Consider the following 23,573-nt stretch of genomic DNA (forward strand, 5'->3'; position numbering starts at 1 on the left):
CCTGCTTTTTTCCCTTCATATTTGAATATTAGCATATGCTCAAGCTACAACTATTCGTTTGCATTGGGAAGAATTCTCTGGCAGGCGATTTGTTGTTCCTTTCCCTGTTGTTCTAAAATCTGAAAGAACGAAAATGAGCTAACGCTCTTAAAATTACAACTACCAGATGAAAATGCAAACAACAAATAGACATTTCTGTGTTGTACATGCAATGTATGTACAGTATGTGTGTTCAATGACAGCAGAGCTTCAAAGATTTGTCTGAATGCAGGATAATCGTTCTTAATATATGCGTATTTGTGTGAATTTGCATTTATAGAGATTTTTTCCTTTCTTTCAGCTGGGAGACACTGGGATCTACACTTGCACCGCGTCCACCCCCAGTGGAGAGGCGTCATGGAAGGCTTACCTGGAGGTGCAAGGTACAACTGAGAAACACTAAAATAAAAGACAGTAGACAGGAGGTGTGAAAGAATAGGCGACAGGAAATTAAGTTTGAAATTAACCTTCGTCTGGCTGTAATTGGAATTTATTGCTCATTAATGCAAATTTAAGCCAGCCATGCAAAGTTTTTGAATACACTGCATAAATGTTTTCCAGTAAATATATCCAAACATCCAAAAATAAACCTATTTCAAAGTATGTTTTAGATCAAATAAGTCTTAAAATCTTATGACGTCTTGTTGGTTTTTGTATTATTTTGATATTTTTTAGTGGACTGATTTTGAAAATTATTTTTGCACTCCAAAAATAGGTGAAAGTTCAAATGAACCAGAAAGATTGTGTTTGTATGGCTTTGTTGCAGAGTTTGGTGCGCCGGTGCAGCCCGGCAGACCCACAGATCCAAACCTGATCCCCAGTGCCCCTTTCAAACCAGAGGTCACGGATGTCAGTCGCACTTCTGTGTCTCTGTCCTGGAAGCCCAACCTCAATGCCGGGGCCACTCCCACCTCTTATGTAATAGAGGCCTTCAGGTGAAATCACACAAACATTCATACATACAGACATGTTTTTTTTTTATTCCTAGTGTAGATGATCTACTGACAACTGTGGTATTTAACTGGTTTTGCTTCAGGATTATACACTGGTGGCCAGAAGTTTAGAATAATGTACAGATTTTGTGGTTTCGGAAGGAAATTAGTACTTTAATTCACTAAAGTGGCATTCAACTGATCACAAAGTATATACAGGACATTACTGATGTAAACAACAGCACCATCACTATTTGAAAAAAGTCTAGACAGACCAACACCTTATCCCTTAGTAATCATGCTAAATTACCAATATGGTACTAGAAAAATCACTTGCCATTATATCAACAGTTGAAAGCTGTTTGGTTCGATAAATGAAGCTTAACATTGTCTTTGTGTTTGTTTTTGAGCTGCCACAGTATGCAATAGACTGGCATGTCTTGAGGTCAATATTAGGTAAAAAATTGCCCAAAAGAAACAGCTTTCTCTAGAAAGTTGTCAGTCAATCATTGTTTTGAGGAATGAAGGCTATACAATTCTTGAAATTGCCAAAAAACTGAAGATTTCATACAAAGGTGTACACTACAGTCTTCAAAGACAAAGAACAACTGGCTCTAACAAGGACAGAAAGAGATGTGGAAGACCAGATGTACAACTAAACAAGAGGATAAGTACATCAGAGTCTCTAGTTTGAGAAATAGACGCCTCACATGTCCTCCGCTGACAGCTTCATTGAATTCTACCCGCTCAACACCAGTTTCATGTACAACAGTAAAGAGAAGACTCAGGGGTGCAGACCTTATGGGAAGAATTGCAAAGAAAAAGCCACTTTTGAAACAAAAAACAAAAAGAACAGACATTGGACAACAGATAATTGGAAAAGAGTGTTATGGATTTTAACCCCATTGAGCTTTTGTGGGATCAGCTAGACTGTAAGGGGCATGAGAAGTGCCCCACAAGACAGCCACATCTATGGCAAGTGCTACAGGAAGTGTGGGGTGAAATGTCACCTGAGTATCTGGACAACCTGACAGCTATAATGCCAAAGATCTGCAAAGCTGTCATTGCTGCATGTGGAGGATTTTTTGATGAGACCTCTTTGAAATAGTGTAAGAGGTTCTGAAATTTGTTTTTAAATTGTAATAGTAATTTCTCACATTATTAATGTCCTGAGTATACATTTTGATCAGTTGAATGCCACTTTGGTGAATAAAAGTACCAATTTCTTTCCTTAAGAGCATAATCTGTACATTATTCCAAACTTTTGGCCGTCAGTGTACATTGGACATCAATTGGCAACACAATATAGTAACAAAACGGTTTAAAAAAATCCTTCAACTCATACATGAAATTCACATATTAGCATAAAGTCCACACGCCCAGAAATATGCAAGATTAGTTTCATGATTTTTAAGGAATACTGGCAATCTTGTTAATGTATAACCGAAAGCAAAATTGGAACAAACACCTGGCATGATGTTGTGTTAGTATTAGTCATATCACCAGTGACCAATGAATTGGTGCAAAAAATAACTTTGAATGGCCTCTGTCAACAAACCAAAAGCATTTTCTCCTCCCTTTAAAAGTTGAAAAGCATATTTATTTTGCTATCCTATCTATACACAATTAAATGATCAGTTACATTTTATTAATAACATTTAGCCTAACTTTTTTCTCCTGCTGTCTGCAACTTTATCAGAACATACTTGTGAACGATGTGTGGGTTGTAACCCACCATTTGAGAACCACTATTTTAATAAATGTGTTTAAATACATTTGACAAGCTGTATTTTGCGGTAAACTGATTGTTTGAATAAATAATGATTATAATGATGATATTTTGTCAAATTTGCACCACAGTAATGTGCAGCATAAATTCTTAAGTTTGATGTGTATGGTGTGGATGACAGCCATGCGGCGGGCAGCAGCTGGCAGACACTTGCAAATCACATAAAGACGGAGAGTTTTGTTCTGAAGGGGCTCAAGCCCAGTGCCGTCTACCTGTTCATGGTGAGAGCGGCGAATGCATATGGCCTGAGTGACCCAAGCCCCATCAGTGACGCTGTCAAGACACAAGGTCAGTTCACCTTTGACCTCAAACCAGTGTTTCCTGTCATGCGGATTATCTGTTCCTCTTGTTAGAATGACAAAACTGCAACTGAATGAATTTATTCCTCTTTTTACGGTATGAACCTGATTGTATTTGAGTCCGTCCTATAGGAAAGATCTTTTTAATATCTCAGTTGTTTCTCCTAGACAACACTGGGTTTTTGCTTAAAGCCTGTTAACATGTACCCCCATTTTGAACTCAAACCCAAGAAATCGCTTGCAGTTAAAATGTATTGCAGTTTATGAACCCTCTACACTGCAGCTTCAGAAGAGTTCTCAACAATGTCTCAAACTATTCTCAAGATTGCCAAGATACCAAAGTCTGCAATCAAAAGTCAATTTAATTTCAATATGAACTCAAAATATTTCTTATCAAATTCTTATATGCAATCCACATTAATTTTATAGCTATTCTCTCTTAAGCCCAAGACGATCGCAAGGCTGTCAAAGTATTCTCCATATGACTGTGCGCACTTACACGGGCATTTCACGCATGCGTGCTACGACTGCTATGAGACATGGGACTATTTCTCTTCAGGAGTTTAGACCCATAAAGATGTCTTTATAGTCCTTCGGACTCAAGTTATACAAATGCAAATATCTCCTGACCTCTTCGTACACACTTTCTTAATGTGCACATCCACTGTTGTGGTTTTTCCTTTGTCTCCGGCTGTTTACATCTTCTAGAGTTTCTTCGCGACAACAATGGCTCAAATGTGAGTGTTGCCACCTTGTGAACCCACTAATTAGTGCAAGTAATTCCTGGTGCATTCTGCACTTTCAAAGACGCACGTTAGAAAAACCGTGTGCTCGAGCACTCTGCTGATGATGAGATTTGCGTCACGCGTCCTGTACGTGATTGTGCGAAGTATACTTTGGGCTTTAATGTATGCCAACTATTGACTCCAGCATGATCTTATAAATATTGAGCGACCGTGGCAACATTTTGCAATGGGGGCAGAAGCAAGTAAAATGGGTTCGTAATCAGAAAAAGTTTTTAAGGTGAATATTTCAAGCTTTTAATGAGTAAAGTGTACCTTCCTAACCTTAAACTTTAACCTAAACCAAACCAGTAGTGATCTAACATAGAATGAGAGGTAAACAAAACAGACACTTAACAATGCCTAAACCTAACCAATAGTGTACAAAAACAAAATGAGAAGCAATCGCGTTACTTTGCGTCGCTTCTATGACACTTTTGTCTTATGTGTCAGTTTGCGTGCTTGGCTGGTCTCGAACCGTGGACTTCCAAGACCAAAGTCCAACACCGCAGAAGCTAATCGCATTGAAATAAGTGTGTAAATGTTGGTGAGTCTGTTAGAAAAGCTTTGAAATGTATAATTTTTCAAATGATGCGTTATAGTAAAAGTGTTTCGATATCATAGCATAGCAGTGTACAAGTAGTAGAGCGAAACACTATGTGTTTATAAAGTCATAATCAGTCGTTATAGTCATGATTTGTGAAAGTGAATAAAATGCACTGTTGGTGTAGTGCCTCTAGTGTTCATTTTGGCAGGAAACTGCAACTTAACCTAGAACACGGCATGTAAAAGTCAGTTTGCAAAAATGTTGTTACAGTATTGTTAATTTTACGAGACTAGTTTGATCGAGTCATTTGTCTCTATTTTTATTTATCCTATGGAATTTTAGGAGAAACTTATAAAATTAAGGTGGTGCCCCATTAAGTCATTAAGTTTATGTGTTTATAGGAATGTCTAATGCATATTTTCTCTGTGTGTGTGTGTGTGTGTGTGTGTGTGTGTGTGTGTGTGTGTGTGTGTGTGTGTGTGTGTGTGTGTGTGTTTGTTTGATAAGCAGACATCCCACCAACGAGTCAGGGTGTGGAGCATGGGCAGATCCAGCGGGAACTGGGGGATGTTGTCATTCACCTCCACAATCCCACAATCCTCTCCTCATCTTCTGTCAGAGTACAGTGGACAGTGAGTGCCGCTACATTTCTTACAAGTGCTTGCAAGACAAAAAGACAAAGAATACCGATTTGTTTCTCTGTAACATTTTGGGCCGTTTGTACTTGCATGCATGTTTAAAGGGATAGTTCACCCAAATATTTAAATGCTGTAACATTTACTCGACTTCATGCTGCTCTAAACCTGTATGGCTTACTTTTTTATGCGGAAAACAGTTTTTTAATTACTATCCTGGTCTGTCTATTCAATACAATGGCATTTGTTGTTGACTCACTTCAAAGCTTAAAAAAAACTCCCAAAAGTATCATAAAAGCAGACCATGCAGCTAGTGCATCATATTCCAAGTCTTCTTAAGGCAAACTATAGGTTTTAGTGAGAAACAACCCCAATTTTAAGACATTTTTCAGTACAAATCTGTCTGGATGCCCACTAAAGCTAAGCAGGGTTGAGCCTGGCCAGTACCTGGATGGGAGACCTCCTGGGAAAACCAAGGTTGCTGCTGGAAGTGGTATTAGGGAGGCCAGCAGGGGGTGCTCACCCTATGGTCTGTGTGGGTCCTAATGCCCCAGTATAGTGACGGGGACACTATACTGTAAAAAGGCACCGTCCTTCGGATGAGATGTTAAACCGAGGTCCTGACTCTCTGTGGTCGTAAAGAGTAGGGGTGTAACCCCGGTGTCCTGGCCAAATTCCCCCCATTGGCCCCTATCTATCATGGCCTTGTATTAATCTCCATCCCTGAATTGGCTACATCACTCTACTCTCTCCTCCCCACCAATAGCTGGTGTGTGGTGGGCGTTCTGGTGCACTATGGCTGCCGTTGCATCATCCGTATGCTATGTAAAGCACTTTGAGTGCCTAGAAAAGCGCTATATAAATATAAGGAATTATTATTATTATTATTATTATTAAAAATCTCATTATTTTTGCCATTCTGTTTGGTGACGCTACTGGCAGAGAAATTACACCCTTCAGCTTTACACTGCTCAGCTTCAAAAGTCTTTGCTGCTGTATGGTTCCTAAAGTTTGTTGTCAACTTGCCCTCAGGTGGAGCAGCAGTCGCAGTACATTCAGGGTTATAAGGTGATGTCCCGGCCGTCCCTGGAGGGTGGTCAGCAGCATGTGGAATGGGCCGTGCTTGAGGTTCGAATCCCAGGGGAGCACAGCGCAGTCGTCACGCAGCTCAGGAAGGGCGTGACCTATGAGTTCAAAGTGCGACCTTTCTTCAACGAGTTCCAAGGCACTGACAGCGATATCAAAGTGGGCAAGACCCTCGAAGAAGGTAAGGAGAGCTTTCATTTGTTTACATTATTGATAATTTTTTTAATTTTTGTGTCTTCATTGTCATTATACAATGTGCCCACATGTTTGTCCAAACGTTTGACTGGTTGTGGATGCAATATTACTGGGTATGTTTATTTGATCTGACAAAAGACACTTCTTCATAATGCTCCTGCATTCAGACGTTCATATTTATGTTAACATGTGGTCTGCGGCCCACAAGGGAGGAAAAAGCAGGCTTTTAAAAAGCTCCATGAAAGCCAAGCAGCCAACAAGAAGCCAAAATCGAAAGCTCAAACAACCACTGTGCTAATTGTTCTGAGGGAGTGGCCGTCTGTGCCTCTGGAAAATGGCATGGATTTGGTTTGCTCCCAGAATTCCTGGCTTTATGTGTGTGTGCGTGTGTGTGTGCCCGCATGAGGGTGTGCAAGGTTTTGTGTTTGAAAGACGAATTGAAATGCAGAATGCCGGAGACAGAAAACACAAAACAAATGTTGCACTCCAGGGCTTTCTTTTAACGTTCATTTTTGAATTAAGTGGATAATGGTTATTAAAAGTGAAGTACAGTGACAGCATTCTGAGCTAAAGTATCAGATTGGTTCTGCTGGCAGCTGGCACTTAGACGGCCGGATCGTGCAGCTTGGCAGTCTTCCCTCATTATTTAAGTGCACTGACACTGCTGAGTGTTATACTATTAAAATGAGTACTTACATGTGTTGCTGAGAACTCAAACATGCTAATACGCAAATGATTCACAAGATGAAATGTTTACATATATTTACATTATATGTGCACACTTATATAAGTAAATAATAAATAGTGTTTTAATATATTTATGTGTGTGCACATACATGCATATTGTAAGGTATGTTTAACCTGTGCATATACACATATGTCCACGTATACACACATACTGTATGCAAAATGTTAGGTGTGTAAAATTTTTTAAATGTGCACACACACATATGCTCATGCAGACACATTATACAGATACAGTACAGATACATGCACACTATGTGTGTGGGTTGTTAACACATAAGGTTGTTCAAGATGATAAAAATGAGAAATCTTAAAAAATCTAGTTTAAAATGTGTGTCAGTTTTATAGAAATGTAATGTATATATCGGTTTTAAAAATTTTAGAAAAAAAAAACCCCAAATAAAACAGCATTTTCTGCAAAACATTTTTTAAAAACTATTATTTAACTTTGTTAAATTTCATGTAGTGTAACCATCAGTAAAATGTATTAAAACGGTTTCATTATTTATTTATTTATTTATTTATTTATTTTTATTTTCCTTTAATTTCAAAAAAGTTTTCAAACATATATTTTTTTTCAAACAATTATTATAATTTTTTTTACAAATATAATACATTTTTAAGTCGTGAATTTCAAGAAGTTTGTTTAAGGTTATATGACCTGAACAAATTGTGTCCTAATAAATACATACAAAAATCATAAAAAATTCTAAATATCAAGAGGGTCTAATGTGGTCCTCTTTGTGTGTGTTTTTATCTCACAACAATATAATGGCTGCTTGCATGTTTGTTATACCACATGACTTTGAGATGGTCAATAATTTTTTTTTGACCAATAATTAATATTGAAAATTTTCTAAATAAATAATAATTACACATGATTAGTCCAGTACATCTATACCATTTTTTTTATTTATTTATTTTTTTTTTACAATAATTTCAGCTTTTAGTGAATTGTACTTATAATGTATTATTTTAATTAATTCATTAATTTATTACTTTGGATGGATACTTTGTTTTTTACTTCAAGCCCCAGAGAAAATATAAAAATAACTTTGAACTCAGAAACTGAAAACATCATTATTCAAGTCATTGTTTTTGTGAATTGTATTTTAATAGCTTAATCAATCTAGACAAAAAATGTACATTTATATATGCGCACATGTGCATTCATAATGTAAGCACACATATATACTGTAATACACCTGCATATTGTAAGGTGTGTGTGTAACATGCTTTTCTGGGCGTGTCTCTTATCGCAGCACCCAGTGCAGCTCCCAGGGGGGTCACCGTAACGGGAAGCGGAGACAACGGCACAGCCATCCTGGTAACCTGGCATTCGCCCCCAGAGGAGGAGCAGAACGGCGTGGTGCATGAGTATAAGGTACGAACGAGAGAGAGAGAGAGAGAGAGAGAGAGAGAGAGAGAGAGAGAGAGAGAGAGACCAACAGAATGTGCAAACAAAAAATAGAATGAAGGATGGAAGTAAATGAAGGAAACAGGAAGAGGCGATTAAATTCACTCAGTGAGACTCCGCCATGAGCTGGTGAATGAATTCAGAGTGTTGAGTGGTTTGATTTTCATTGAAGTAAATTGAGATGTGGTGAAATGCTGCCACCTGGTGGCCTCTGTAGGGAGCTACTTCACGTCAGTACAGACAGATGTGCTTTTGTTTTGGGAATGAGTAACATTTGTAAGTTTGTTTTGTAACAATGTGTCACATTGACCTCATTTACTTGTTATTGTTCTTTATTTATATTTTACAAGAGTCAGACATTGTTAAGACCATGCTGATTTCAGACAAACTCTTGTTTTGACTGACAACGTGGCAAAACATTCCCTCATAAATATGCAACCTTATTTTTCACATTCAGTTTATGATTTCAGTTCTGATCACTTCAATTTAAATCTTAAATGTCATTTTGATTTAGTCCCTTTTGTGTATAATTTGCATGTGCAGCCGTACCTAATCGTACGTGCAGCAAATATAATGAGGGCAACAATTTCCAATTGACAGTTTCCATTCTCTCTATTTACTCTTGTGACTTGTGTCTTTATGTGCTATTCATATATATCATTGTGTTTGCAAGAATGTTTGAGTGATATTTGTGCATTTTTATACTTTGTATGTTTTGTGTCTGCTTTGCATTACATTGCATGATTATTATTATGATTATTATGATTATTATTGACTTAAGTGCAATGGCATGCCTGCTATTATTGTTATGACTTGTCTTGTTTCAGATGAAATCTTATATTTGGCTTGTTAGCAATGTGCCAAATCATTCCCTTACAAACATAATAATTTTCTTAAATGTTTCTTCATTTTTGTTCTTCTCTTGCTATAATTTCAGTTTTAATCTTAAACTAAATGTTTATGTAGACACTTCGTATTTTGCATTTGTATTTCAACATAATTGTACATTGTAACTATTATTTCCTAGCAACCTTCCATTCTTTGGCTTTATTCGCTTTGTGTCTGCAAGACTTTGTGCTTCATTTCTAAGCAAGATAACATTGCTCATCTCATATGGTATTCCTCTCAGGTACTACACTTTTAATAGGTTTGGGGTGTTTCATCATTTGGTTCGTAGGGAGTGGGTAACGGGAACTGGCACGGTTTGCGTTAAGTCCCATTTCATTTTCCAGGTAAATGTTTTCAGGCAATGGAAGGGAAGGTGGTGAATAATTTCATGCTTGTTAAATTGGGTGGAGAAGTGATTTTTCCGCTAATCACTGTTCTTGTACACTTATCATTTTGCCCCATTATGCCTCAGGAGAGGTTTAGAATATACAGAACGTCTCTCTCTCTACCCACAATTAAATTTTTTTCCCCTGCAAAGCCTTTGGGGAATGTCTGAATCTGGTTAGCGTTTAACGAAAAAGGGGATGTCAGCATTGGGAAATTATGCAAAAAATAAATATATTATTTTGGTTAAATTTTATTGTGAAGCGTTTGCCTTATTCGATGCTAGATCTGTGTGCTGACCCTGTAAGCGGAATTTGGCAGCCAGAAAGGAAGCTATATCACATTTCACCGCAGCGAATGGGCCCCCTGCCGGGCCTGCGATTGTGTTAGGTTGAGGTTATGTGATCCAAGCTCCGGTCACGCACAGGGTCTCGCGCACACATTGACGCTCACTTTGGCAGTGCATCTGGCTGAGGTTCCCGAGAGGAGGAAACAGACCAGCGATCACTATACACAATGAAAACAAAGATAACTGAATTTTCATGTCAGGAAAAAACAATGGAATTATGATGGAATGAAGATGGAATTATTTTATAGAATATTCAATATATATAGAATAATGGTTCCAGCAATTCAGTAAGAGAACTTTTGTTTTTGTGATGCAAAGGATCACTCCACTAAGTGTTAACAAAATATTACTGAGTGTGCCTTTAAATTAAAGGGATAGTTCAGTCAAAAATGAAAATTCTCTCATCGTTTACTTGCCCTCATTCCATCCCAGATGTGTATGGCTTTCTTTCTCCAGCAGAACACAAAGAAAGATGTTTAGATGAATATTTCAGCTCTGTTGGTCCTCACAATGCAAGTGAATGGTGAGTAGACCTTTAAAGCTACAAAAATCGAATTAAGGCAGCATAAAAGTAATTCAAAAGACTCCAGTGGTTAAATCCAGAATGTGAAAGTTTAAGTGGAGCTTGATAGTAAAACAATTACTTAAATATTGATCTGTTTCTCAGCCACACCTATCATATAGCCTCTGAAGACATGGATTTAACCACTGAAATCTTATGGAATAACATTATGCTGCCTTTATGTGATTTTTTTGAACTTCAAAATGTTGGCACCCATTCACTTGCATTGTGAGGACCTACAGAGCTAAAATATTCTTCTAAAACCCTTAATTTTTGGGTGAACTATCCTTTAAAGTTCCATTTATTATGACAAAAATGGAATTGAATGTAATGAAAATAATTTGGTTCCAGTATATTTTTGTTGGTCTTATATATATATATATATATAACACACATATATAAATAAGAGCCTGTTCTTAATCACCATTCTAAGAATTCAAAAGGGATTTTCAGCAACAAAAATTGCATTCGTTTTGTTATTGCTCTTTCAGTTATTCAGTATTACTTATTGATTTGCCAAACACTTGTTTTCATCAAGTATCCTAACTTTTTGCTGTCCTCAGATCTGGTGTCTTGGAAATGAAAGCCGATACCACATTAACCGCACAGTGGACGGTTCTACATTCTCGGTTGTCATTTCGGGCCTGGTCGCTGGGGTCCCATACAGGTTAGAGGTGGCCGCTAGCACAGGGGGAGGTCCCGGGGTGAAGAGCGAAACCACATCCTTCCAGCTGGGTGAGTTCAATGGCTTTCTCCAAAATACCAGACAGCGTTTGACCTGACACAGCTGTTATTTCAGACCTATGCCCAATGAAGAATTAAATATAAAAGCTGAATTATTTTGATCACTGGAAGGGTTTGCGATAATAGCCATCATTTGAGTCTTTACTTCAAACTAGGTGATATTAAAGGGCACCTATTATGCCCCTTTTCACAAGATGTCATTTAAATCTTTGGTGTCCCCCCAAATGTGTCTGTGAAGTTTCAGCTCAAAAGACCCAACAGATCATTTATTATACAATGTTGAAAATGACAATTTTTGGGTAAGAATAAAAACAAGCTGTTTTTGTGTGTGTGTCTTTAAATGCAAATGAGCTGGTGCTCCCTGCCCCGTTTCCAGAATAGGGTGGAGTTTTTACATCTCTGCTTTGGATAACTAGACATCATAAGCTTATGACTGACAGCGAAAATATGTTTGAACAGAATCAGACACTGATGAGGGAGAGACTCGGTCAGAAGTAACAACTTTGAGAATGAACCAGGAAGTTTCCGAATGGTTATTTGATAAATGTATTTATTTGTGGTAGAGTTTTTTCGGCAGTTTTGCAACGATGGATGAGCAACACAAACACACAAATACTGTTACAAAGTTCGCTATGTGCTATAACAAAACAACACACACAAACAAACATGTCCGTCAACAGTTGTGGGCGGGCCTGTACAAGTGGTCACTTTGTACAGAATCAGCAAACGGCTTGTTCTGAGACAGTGCTTATGATTAATGAGGATTAAACAAAAAGGACTGTGTGTATTTTTATCATTATTGGGTGGTTGTGCACACACACTGCCAACACACACTTATGTTCAAACACCATGTAAAAGTGAATTTTGCATAATAGGTACACTTTAACAAAGTTGTTTATTGCATTATGAGTAATTTTATATCACAGTAGCCATAAAAAATACAGGTGTTTTTGCTGGAAATTAAATATAAACAATTGCCTGTATATTAAATACTAAATTGGTATTTAATACTGTAATACCAATTTTAAAGACTGATACAAGTAACAAGTACCTTCCAAGTTCCGGGTTCAAAATAAGGTTAGCACAACTGACGGCATTTGTTGCATTATGTTGATTACCACAATAAATAAATAAATAAATGTATTAACTCATCCCTCCCTTTCTAAAAAAAAAAGAAAAGAGCAAAAATCAAGGTTACAGTGAGGCACTTACAATGGAAGTGAATGGAACCAATTTTTGGAGGGAAATGTGAAGCTTATACTTCTGTAAAATTGGTGCATTATTTGAGCTGTAAAGTTGTTTAAATCATCGTTTTTATGGTCGTTTCACGGTTTTAGACGTTACATGGCAATGAAGTTGTAAAATTGGATGGAAAAGGTTAGTTATCACACTAAAATAGTGTCAAACACGTATTGTTTACATCTTTGACTATATGATTTAAAGTATTTTAACGGTTATGGATTGGCCCCATTTCCTTCAATTGTAAGTAGGGCTGGGACGGTTACCGCATTACCGCAATACCGCGGTCACGTGACTCCAACCGTCACCGCAAAAAAACAAAAAAAACATTGGCCTGCACATGTGTGCACGTTGTGTCTAATGACATGGATTCGTTGTGTCTAATGACATGGATTCATTGATTCTAATGATATGGATTATGTCTAATGATATTAGCCTACATGGATTAAAGGTTTTCTAAACAAAACTTATCAAAATATGGAGCAAATCCGACCTTTCGCGAGTTGGGGAGTGCAATGTTCCATGACACATAATAACATTCCATTTGTATTAGAGATGCGCGGATGGGCTATTATTATTTAATCCGCAACCGCATCACAAAACTCATCTGTCCGCACCAACGTTTTTGATACATTTTCAAAACCGCATCCGCGGCGCTGACTGTTTTAAGGTCTGAGCGATGCAAGGCGCTGCTGCCGCGAGGCTAGAAAGCTCTTGGCTGTTCTAGAAAGGAGACTGATCCAATGCAGCAAAGATATTTTAAAGGCTAAAGTCCCTAGTAGGCTATAGCCTATTGGCTATGTTGTATCCCCAGAATATCAGCAGTGAAGTCCGTCTTCTCTGATCCAATGTAATGTATTTAATGCGGTTTACCGCTATACCGCGGGAATATCTTGCTTTTCAACCGCGGTTAGAAAAAATCCATACCGCCCCAGCCCTAATTGTAAGTACCTAACTCAATGTCACATGACAATCAAAGTGACATTAATGACTTGATTAAAGTCAGTCAGTTGATGCAGAAAATTGAAATATTACTTTGAAGTTCTGGTGGTTGCAAAAAGAAAGAGAGCAACTCTTAGAAACAGTAGATGTTCTTAAGATTCACTGATTGTTGTTGTAGCTACACTGCAGTGATATTTAGACTTTATTAAGAAAGAAAAAATGGTTTGGACTGTAACCATACATATAGCTGGAGATCAGTAGATTTGCTGGCAGTCTGTTTGCCCCTGTGCAGCGTGGGTTGACAGATCTGCATCCATTAACCATGGCTGATTCCCCCGCTGAGTGTGTTTCTGTGGCCTTGCAGACGCCGTAAGCAGAGGACGCTGGTCTTAAAAGCATTTGTCACACAGTGGGCTTTCTTGCATCTCTGCAGTCTACACACCTGTTCTGCTCTGGCCTCTCAGTGGACTTTCTGTCACAACCAAACAACAAACAAACTTCTGAGGGAGGAAGTACAGAGACACATCACAGACAGAATAGACAGGCTAAAAATGGAAGAGTAGAGTATGAATAAAGGGAAGAGGAGGTGGAAGAGGGTAGAGGTGGTAAAGGCTTCTTTTCCACTCTTTTTTTATTAAATGAACATGAAAGAGTTGTATTTACATTGTTTCCAAACAAGATATATCATAAGATTCCATCGATAAGCAATTTGTTTGTCCTCACTGAATGTGATCTGTTGCTCAATGCATATTTGATGTTTAATCAGGAATTTGCACCGGCACGATGCCGGAGTAATAGAAAACAGACAGTTGACAGAATGTTCTAATGCTTGTTGTGATCGTGGCTGATTAGGCCAAAAACTAGAACATAAACTTGTATCAAGTGTTACTTTATCAGTGTTAATATTTTTCATTTTTACATGCACCAACATAACACATAGTAACAAACAGCAATATTTCTTAAAATATAAAAAAATATATTTGACTAAAACATTTGAACATTTGTAAAAATGCCACATGGAGACATCCATAAAGGTACACAAATCGAGTTTTGAATATAATCTCTGAAAATGAAATTTTGAACTGATAAACAGAAATTAATTAAAATTGTAAAAACATCTCTGACTTAACGCTCTCATGTTTGTGAGTCGCAAGGCAATGATGAATCATAAAACTAGTCTAACGGCCTTTGGAAATCGAGTGGAATTGAAATCATTGCTGTCTTGATGTTGCTTAGTTTTTACATTGTCAAGAATGGGGCGGCTGTGGCTCAGGTGGTAGAGCGGGTCACCCATTAATCGCAGGGTTGGTCCCAAGTTGCTCCCAATGGCAGGCTAGTGCCTTGCATGGCAGCTCTTCGGCCACTGTTGTGTGAATGTGAATGTGTGTGAGAATGGGTGATTGGGACACAGTGTAAAGCACTTTGGTAACCTCTAAGGTTAAAAAAGCACTATAAAAGTGCAGACCATTGCCATTTACCAAGAAAGGCATTGCGAATATATAGCGAATATTCACTACATCACCCCTAAAGGAAGTTTTGGGAAGCCTGTTTGCCACCCACATGAAACAGAAGGGGGTGGGGGGGTGAAGAATGAAAAAAAGAAGACAAGAAATAAGTCAACAGAAAGACATTCCTTTTGAGGGACAACCGAAGCTCTCTTTAATGTTTACAGTTCTTCCACACAGCCTTCTCTCATTCATAATACATTTTCATAAAATATAGAAACAGAGCTCTCTTTTTACTTTGTATTCAACTCTTATTCCAGTTCATTGTTTGAGACGTTAATTAGCATAACTCGCTACATTAATCATACTGTATATACGACTTATTATAGCAGAAATAAACAGCTCTGAGCAAAACAGTGTTTTGATCGCACCGTTTCTGCCAAGGACTCGATACCTCAAACTGTGTGGCTGTAGCAAGCTAGCAATGATGGGCAGATGAAGATGATGATGATGTGAAGAACCCAAGTGCAGTTTATTACAGTGGCATCCAAACGTAAAACATAAACCTGGACTGGACTTGACTTGACTTGACTTGACTTGAAATGACATTACACCAACAATACCTGACCAAACACAATGGCAAACATGAGAGTTTAAATATACAGACATTGGGTAAAACAATAACAAGAAAACCAATCACAAGACTGAACTAATAATAAGACAATTAAACATAAACCAATGGCATAACAGAGCTGATAATGAGTTAACAAGACAATAAACCAATGGAAACAAGACACATGAACATGGAGGGAAACAGGATATCACATGACCAGGAAACAGGAACTAAACATTTAAAATAAAAGACATGAACAAAAACACATTTAACCGTGATAGTGGCCTGTTGAGGAGAAGTGTGCTAAAACATATGTCACAAGTGCTGTGACTTTTTCACTAATCTGAATTAAAATTTTCATCTGGCGGATAGGAAAATGTGAAATCAATATGGTTGAAAACATCAAAATCAAGAGTATATGAGAAGAATATTTCGACTCTTATCTCATATGTACTTCTGTTCACGTCTTTGTCGCAGACTCTTCAGGCCGAATTGTTTCGCCGCTGGATGTGGAAAACACGATTTCTCAGCAGATCTCAGATGTGGTTCGGCAGCCGGCGTTCATCGCGGGCATTGGTGCGGCATGTTGGATTATTCTCATGGTCTTCAGTATATGGCTGTACCGTCACCGTAAGAAGAGGAACGGCCTCAGCAGCAGCTATGCTGGTATCCGCAAAGGTCAGTGTATGTACAGTACGTTTCTACTGGGAACAAAAGTGAACATGAAATAAAAATATACCCTATTTACTTTCTTAATACACTTGTTCTAATTGTATGATTTGTCATTGCACATTATAAAAAAAAAAAAAGGTTTTGTAAACATGCATTAAAATGCAATAACTTGCTCTGCTCTGAAATGTCTTTTCTTTTGCCGCTGACATTACCAGGGCTGTGAAGGCTATTTCTTAATGTAAACCAATAGCCAAATAGCGATAAAGACATTGTTTAAAGTAAAGCAGATTTTGTAGGTCATTGTAAAATATTGACAATGGTAAGCACAGTAATTTAATATTGGTTAAATAATAAAGGTTACGGCAAAGGTTCCATACATTTTTGGGGGAACTATCCCTTTGAGGGAAAAAAATGTGTTGCAGCTACGTTTCATATTGACTTTAAAGACTATGTGGAAAGGGTTGGGAATTATATATATTTTTTTGCTGTGCAATGGTGATAATTTAAATGAAACATCATGTATGAGTTGAGTAGCAGGTTAGTCACAAAATTATACACTGGCGGCCAAAAGTTTGTAATAATGTACAGATGATGCTGTTTTGGAAGGAAATTGGTACTTTAATTCACCAAAGTGGCATTCAACTGATCACAAAGTACAGTCGGGACATTACTGATGTAAAAAAACAGCACCATCACTATTTGAAAAATGTCATTTTTGATCAGATCTAGACAGGCCCCATTTCCAGCAGCCATCACTCCAATAACTTATCCTTGAGTGATCGTGCTAAATTACTAATTTGGTACTAGAAAATCACTTGGTTCATTAAATGAAGCTTCTTTGTGTTTGTTTTTGAGTTACCACAGTATGCAATAGACTGTACTATATTCTGTACATAATTCCAAACTTTTGGCCACCATTGTATATTGGTTACATCTTCTCTTGTTGTACAGTCACCAAACAGCTATAATAGCCTGAATGCAGTTCAGTCTTTGAAGTGTCTCTGATTTAAAGTTTTGACCTGAGCTTTACAGCTGCTTGTGTTTGCACTTTGTAGTCCCAGGTTTAATCCAAAATATCAGGGCCTTTTATTAAACCTAGTGGGAGAATACTGTAGGATTTTGTAATATGTCCCATTTTCCTAAATTAGATGAGTCTGAATGACCCTTGCCTTCAGGGTCACTGCCATAGAATTCCGTATTTGTTTCCAAGTTTCAAACCGCAGTTTCCTCTTTTGACCCCAATGAATCACAGCTGAGCCATGCCAGTCAGAATTCAGAGCCATGTTTGCTTTCATTCACTTTTCTCATTTTTACTTGAAGAGTTGGTGAACAGAACAATGGCGTTTTGTCTGATGTGTGCTAGCTAGCATGACTCAAGGACCTGAAGCAAATGGAATGTTCGTTGGCATGAATCTGAATGGAAAAGATCCAAGCTATTCATTAGCGTTAGCATTCAAAGACTGGCTGGGCCTCATTGAAGCTAATTGTACATGTCGACCGCAGGAGCACATAGAAAAACTAAATGAATATGTACATTTTTCAAGGTTGAGAGGATCTGAATTCATTTAGCAGGAAGACTCGTCAACTCAACAAACACACAAAATTGATAGGCGGCTTGTTTAGTTCGCATAAACGTCAGTGCCTACCAAACGACCGTACTTATAATCATGAATGATTAGTTATTTGTGTTCATTATAAAAGATAAGTTATAAAACCCAAATCAACATCGGCTTGGCTTTTCAAAGGCGGCGACAACTGAAAGAATTTAAAAGCAACCCATAGATTGCTTTTTTCTTACTCAACAGGCAAGATATTTTATTGCTATGGTTTATGTATAGTTGTGTAATCACACACACACACACACACACACACACACACACACACACACACACACACACACACACACACAGTAGTTCATTGTAGTGAAAAACAATAATTATTTTGTAATCGGTGCAGAACAATTCTCTTGCTAGCACACGTGTCTATTTGTCTTTATAACGGCAATAATTTATATAAATAAATCCTTTAGTCCTAGGCTTGCAAGGACATGTGAGTCTTGAAATGATGTTGACCACTGGTTGGAAACAATGACAATCTATAAATTAGTTACTTCAGTGGTCTATTTGACCAGAATATCCTGCAGGTATAAAAACTTCACAACAGTTATTTCAAAACATCAATGTTTCCAATAAGTCAAAACAACAGCATAAGATATGGCAGTTGCCTGCTCAGATGACATGTTTCCAGATATCAGTCTTTTCCTTTCTTTCGTTATTTATTTGTCAATTCGCTCTGATGAGATTTCCTGTATCCATGTGTACAGCGGTGCCTCGAACCGCATTCATCCATGCAGAGGAGCAGAGCCGAAGCACAACCAAAACAATGACACATGCAGTTTTATTTTTTAACCACTAGAGTGCCAAAAGTTACATAGTGTAGCTTTAATTTAAAACACATTCTCTGAAAACAAGCCTTATTGAGTTATTGACACAATTTTGTTTAATTTTAGGGATATTTATTTATTTACTTTTCTGGAAAACAAGACAAAAATAATGATTAAGCAAACATTTTTTTGCACTGTAGATAGCTAAGTAACGGTGTGTTTGTATGTATTGGAAGGGTATTCAATTGCCTACAGCAGCGAGATCATCTCCAGACGTCTCCTTACCAGCCCTGCCAGTCATTTAGTTTCCTCCAAGATTTGATTTATTTATCGGCCATCGCATTATTATTTTTCCATGCAGCATTTGGCCCGCCGAGCGTCAATATACTTTGATTCAAAATCTACTTGTGCACGGGAAAAATCATCAAAACTCCTCAATCTATTAGATACATCTTTTCTCAAAGCACCGCCGATAAATGTGACATTTTAAAGGGATGACGGCAGCTAACAATTTTAAACTGTGTTTTCCCATAAATAGACAAAAATAAGAAGGTGAAGATAGCAGGTGTTGAATTCTGATGTTTCGGGTGTAACAGCCCCAAATAAAACAATCTGCAGGCAACTATTGAAACTGAAATGAACTAGTCAAGGCAAAAAGGAGATAAATACTCCCTTATACATTCATATATATTTGAACATCTTTTATGTTGCTAAAAAGTCAATGGGTTATATATATATATATATATAACTACAATTATATAATTATGAGCTAAATCTGTATGTTAATTGTGAAGTAAAGGTTTGGACGCGTCATTTGTTTTGAACCAGCAACGGCAGATTATGATCCACCACGTAATAAAGTAGTTCCATGCACAAATGTGTTTTTATGACCGTACTCAGTTTTTCCTAATTTGTTTTAAATGTACTTGTTCATTGAATTGTTGTATATAAGCAATATCACACTCGCAATCGTGCTATATGGCCCTAAATCAGCACTGCTGTGATTACCTACGGCACTGTTCTGAATAATTGGTAACAGATGTGTTACATTAGACAGTGTAAAATATAATGAATTACAACTGCCTTTTGAAAACTTCTTATAAGGACTGTTTTTATGCATAAAAATGTACGTTTAATGCACTGTACTGATATTATGAATTATTAATGTTTTGAATCATGATTAGGAATTTGAATATCATGAATAATTAATGTTCTTTTTTGTCTCTTTGTTCTGCAGTGCCCTCCTTCACCTTCACACCCACAGGTAATCAACCTTCCTCACTGCATTCAACACCCATAATACTACAGTACCTAGAATGTGCCCCTTTCCCATTCTCATTCATTATATGGAAAAGAGCGGCCAGGATATTATTCAGAAATTCACCTTTTCTGTTCCACAGAAGAAAGAGAGTCATACGGATTTTAAATAAAACATGAAAATGATTACATTTAAATGTTTGTGTGAACAGCTGAATGACACCAGGAACAGTGTGAGAGGTACAGTCTCTCTCTTTAAAAATACATCTTCCACCACAAGAAAGGAACCTTTAAACCAGTCTGAGGTTTACAAGGATAATCAAAGAGAACTTTAGCAAGTCACACAAAGTCATCTGCATAAAAAGACGTAAAATGTTTAAAGTGGAGAGTGCTTGACTAAAGAGGGCTTTTAGAACTGGCAGAGGAGTTGATCAAAGCTCCAGCGCCTCCCTAACGCCTCGGCCTGGAATGGAAGAGGTTACATCAGAAGGCTTGTGACCAATTAGACACATTGAAGAGAAGACCCGTCCCAGCATGTTGATTGGGTTTGAACCTGAGTTTAACATACCAGTGAATGACAAAGAGGCCATTTCATATATTCATTCTTTCACACACAATGCAATAGTCACAATAGTAAATGTTTCTGATGCCACTGTTGACTCGCTTTTCAGCGGTTTTTATCAAAGCGAATAGAGAAGGGAGGGGTGGGAAGGATTGTTAGAGAGAGAGAGAGAGCATGGGTTACTTTTTTCTCCTTGTTTTCAGTTGTAAAAGAAGAAAAAAAATGCAGGAAATGCTTAAATACTTATTTTACTGTCCTCTCTAAGAGTGTGTATGTGTGTGTATATATTTATCACTTTGTGGGGACCAAATGTCCCCATAAGTATAGTAAAACCTGAAATGTTTGTAAAAATGCAGAAAGTTTTATGTGAGGGTTAGGTTTAGGTTTAGGGGATAGAATATAAAGTTTGTACAGTATAAAAACCATTATGTCTATGGAAAGTCCCCATAAAACATGGAAACCCAAAGAGTGTGTGTGTGTGTGTGTGTGTGTGTGTGTGTGTGTGTGTGTCACCCCCCCACATTTCTGGTCAAAATGTTAGTGAATGAGTAGTTCATCCAAAAATTAAAATGTTGTCACTATTTACTCACCTGTATGTTGTTCCAAATCTGTATGACTTTCTTTTGTGAAACACAAAGGAGGTGTGTTTTATATATATAATACAACAGTGACCTGGGACTGTCAACTTCCAAAAAAAACACCATAAAAGCATCATAGAACTAGTTTGTATGACTCGTGTGCTATATTCTATGTCTTCTGAAGCCCGACGATTGCATTGTGTGAGGAACAGACTGAAATTGTAATAATTATTAGCTGAATATCTTCAAATCTCATTTGCCCTTGCACATATTTAAATAACGTAACAGTGATACATTGTTACATTTATTTATTTAGTTTTTTTCTTTATGAATATACTTTTATTTGTTCTACAGTGTCCTATCAGAGAGGAGGCGAGGCTGTGAGCAGTGCTGGAAGGTGAGATGTTACAAAAATACACATTTAGTTATTTAACACCTTAAAATATTCATGTTTATTATCAACCACTAAAATCCACATGGAGGTGTGTACTTTCAGTGTAGTTTCATTTTATAGACACTAGAGGGCGTTTTTGCCTTTGCAATGATGCTTTGGATGTTGTGCACTGAGACAGAGCCCTGCAGAACCCCAAATGAGACAAAAGCCCTCCGTTTCGACCCTGTTAATGAAATATTTTGTGACATTGTACCACTTTTAACAAATTACAACAAATTACTCTGGAATGTATGTATTTGTGTGTGTGTGTGTGTGTGTGGGGGGTTGTCTTCCATGTTTTGAAGTCTGCCTTTTCATTACCTACTGCTTTGCCCTTGACTACAGGAATGATTTGAGCATTTTTGGAGCTAAAAGGCTCTGTTAGGTCATGTTAGAAAGAGGCAGATGCTGCTGCAGGAATACAGCAAGAGAAGAAGCCGTTTACGGTACTTCGAAGAATCACATTGAAGATTCATTGCACAAAATGTTGGCTTTGATGAGATTTTTGTCTTTGATGCCCATCCCAGGGAAAAAAATCTGCACTTCCTCTTTTTTTTAATCACTCTAGTTCAGGTTTCTAATGTGAAGAAAACATCTAAAACGTTACAGGGCTTAATAATAAGGATGCCCTTGTTGTGAGAGTATATTGGGCAAGTTGATGCAACTTGTTTCAAAGACCTTACATTCATTGATGTGTTTTAATAACCTCCAAACTTTAACATTAAGTTATCTGTGATGTTTTGAATGTTGTTTTGCAAATTCTGCAGTCGTGAAAATGTCACCAAGGTAACATTATCCAGCTGGTTGGCATAAATGAGGTTTTGTCGGAATTGCGATGGTGACTTGTGAGTTTTGGTAACATCAGTTAGAACGGGATGAAAAATTATAAATTAAACCATTTAGTATAAATAAATGTATAGTAAATGTATAATTAAACCTCAGAAAAAAATCCACAAAACAAACAACATTAAGTTGTTCTTCAAAGCTGTTTTACATTTTTTACTTTTGATCTTTCTCTATGTCTGAATGTGTTGGGTGCTCTGACATCACAATTCGTGAGAGCCTTCTCCCATGCACCGAACACTGCGTGACTGTTGCAACATATTTGCAAAATAAAATAATGCGGTTCATTACACATCTCAGGACAGTTCCGAAGTGAAATGTCCACTGTGGGGCGCTAAAAGGGAGTGAAATGTTATCCGAACAGATGAGGTTTTTAAGGTTAGTGTTCTATTGAGATTTAAATCAACAAAACCAAACTTCCTACCCTAAACCTTAAACCTAAGCCTGACCGATAGTGTCATAAAAAGCAAATGTAACATGAAAAACCCAATTTCTGAAGAAAACATGTAATTTTGTGGTGCTACTATGACACTTTCAGCTCAAGTGTCGACTTGTCTGCTCTTCAGGTCCTTTGTATCACATATGCAACACTATCAGTTGAGCTGCCGTGCAATTTGATCACACTCGAACAAGCTTGTAAATGTAGTTGGTTATGTAATGCAAATGCTAAAATGAGTCATATGTAGAGTAAAAGTGTTTATATGTCATAAGACAGTATTGTTTGAGGAACAGAGCATAAAGTACAACCCCCATTCTGAAAAGTTGGGACCGTATGAAAAATGCTAATAAAAACATAAAGGAGGTATTTGTAAATTATATTCACCCTTTGCTATATTGAAAGCACCACAACTACACATTATATGATTGTTATATGAGCTTCTCCAGCTCTTGAGGTAACAGTAACAGTGACTGTAAAACACTGGCATGTTTTTTTCTTCAGCAATGGCTCGGTTGATTTGTATTGTTCTTTCCAGGCTGGAACAGAAATGTTCACTGGCATTTGGGTAATACACACAGAGATCTAACGGTCATGTAGCCTCGGGGAAACGGTGTCATCCGCCATGAGCAAGTCAAGCAAACTCAATCCATTTAGCACAGATACATCATTATGCCCAGAGAGATGCACTGAAATAGAAGAGGAGGGTGCTTCGTGTTCAATGAAATTGTGTAATGCAGACCATTGTCACAAGAGATTTGTTGTTAGAACATCTAGT

At 37.4% G+C, this 23,573-nt stretch overlaps 1 protein-coding gene across 3 annotated transcripts in view; it reads left to right on the plus strand.

Annotated features, from left to right (window-relative positions):
* Window positions 1-23,573, plus strand: part of LOC127631589 (roundabout homolog 1-like) — a 296,494-nt gene that overhangs the window by 248,245 nt on the left and 24,676 nt on the right. For all 3 annotated transcript variants that reach the window (XM_052109827.1, XM_052109829.1, XM_052109828.1), the window contains 10 exons: window positions 341-422; window positions 806-974; window positions 2,882-3,048; window positions 4,899-5,020; window positions 6,056-6,290; window positions 8,311-8,432; window positions 11,212-11,383; window positions 16,109-16,309; window positions 19,924-19,950; window positions 21,438-21,480. In XM_052109827.1, the coding sequence (XP_051965787.1) occupies window positions 341-422; window positions 806-974; window positions 2,882-3,048; window positions 4,899-5,020; window positions 6,056-6,290; window positions 8,311-8,432; window positions 11,212-11,383; window positions 16,109-16,309; window positions 19,924-19,950; window positions 21,438-21,480 (1,340 nt within the window). The remainder of the gene's footprint in view (window positions 1-340; window positions 423-805; window positions 975-2,881; window positions 3,049-4,898; window positions 5,021-6,055; window positions 6,291-8,310; window positions 8,433-11,211; window positions 11,384-16,108; window positions 16,310-19,923; window positions 19,951-21,437; window positions 21,481-23,573) is intronic.

Source organism: Xyrauchen texanus, chromosome 38 (assembly GCF_025860055.1).
Source record: "Xyrauchen texanus isolate HMW12.3.18 chromosome 38, RBS_HiC_50CHRs, whole genome shotgun sequence".
Lineage (NCBI taxonomy): Eukaryota > Metazoa > Chordata > Actinopteri > Cypriniformes > Catostomidae > Xyrauchen > Xyrauchen texanus.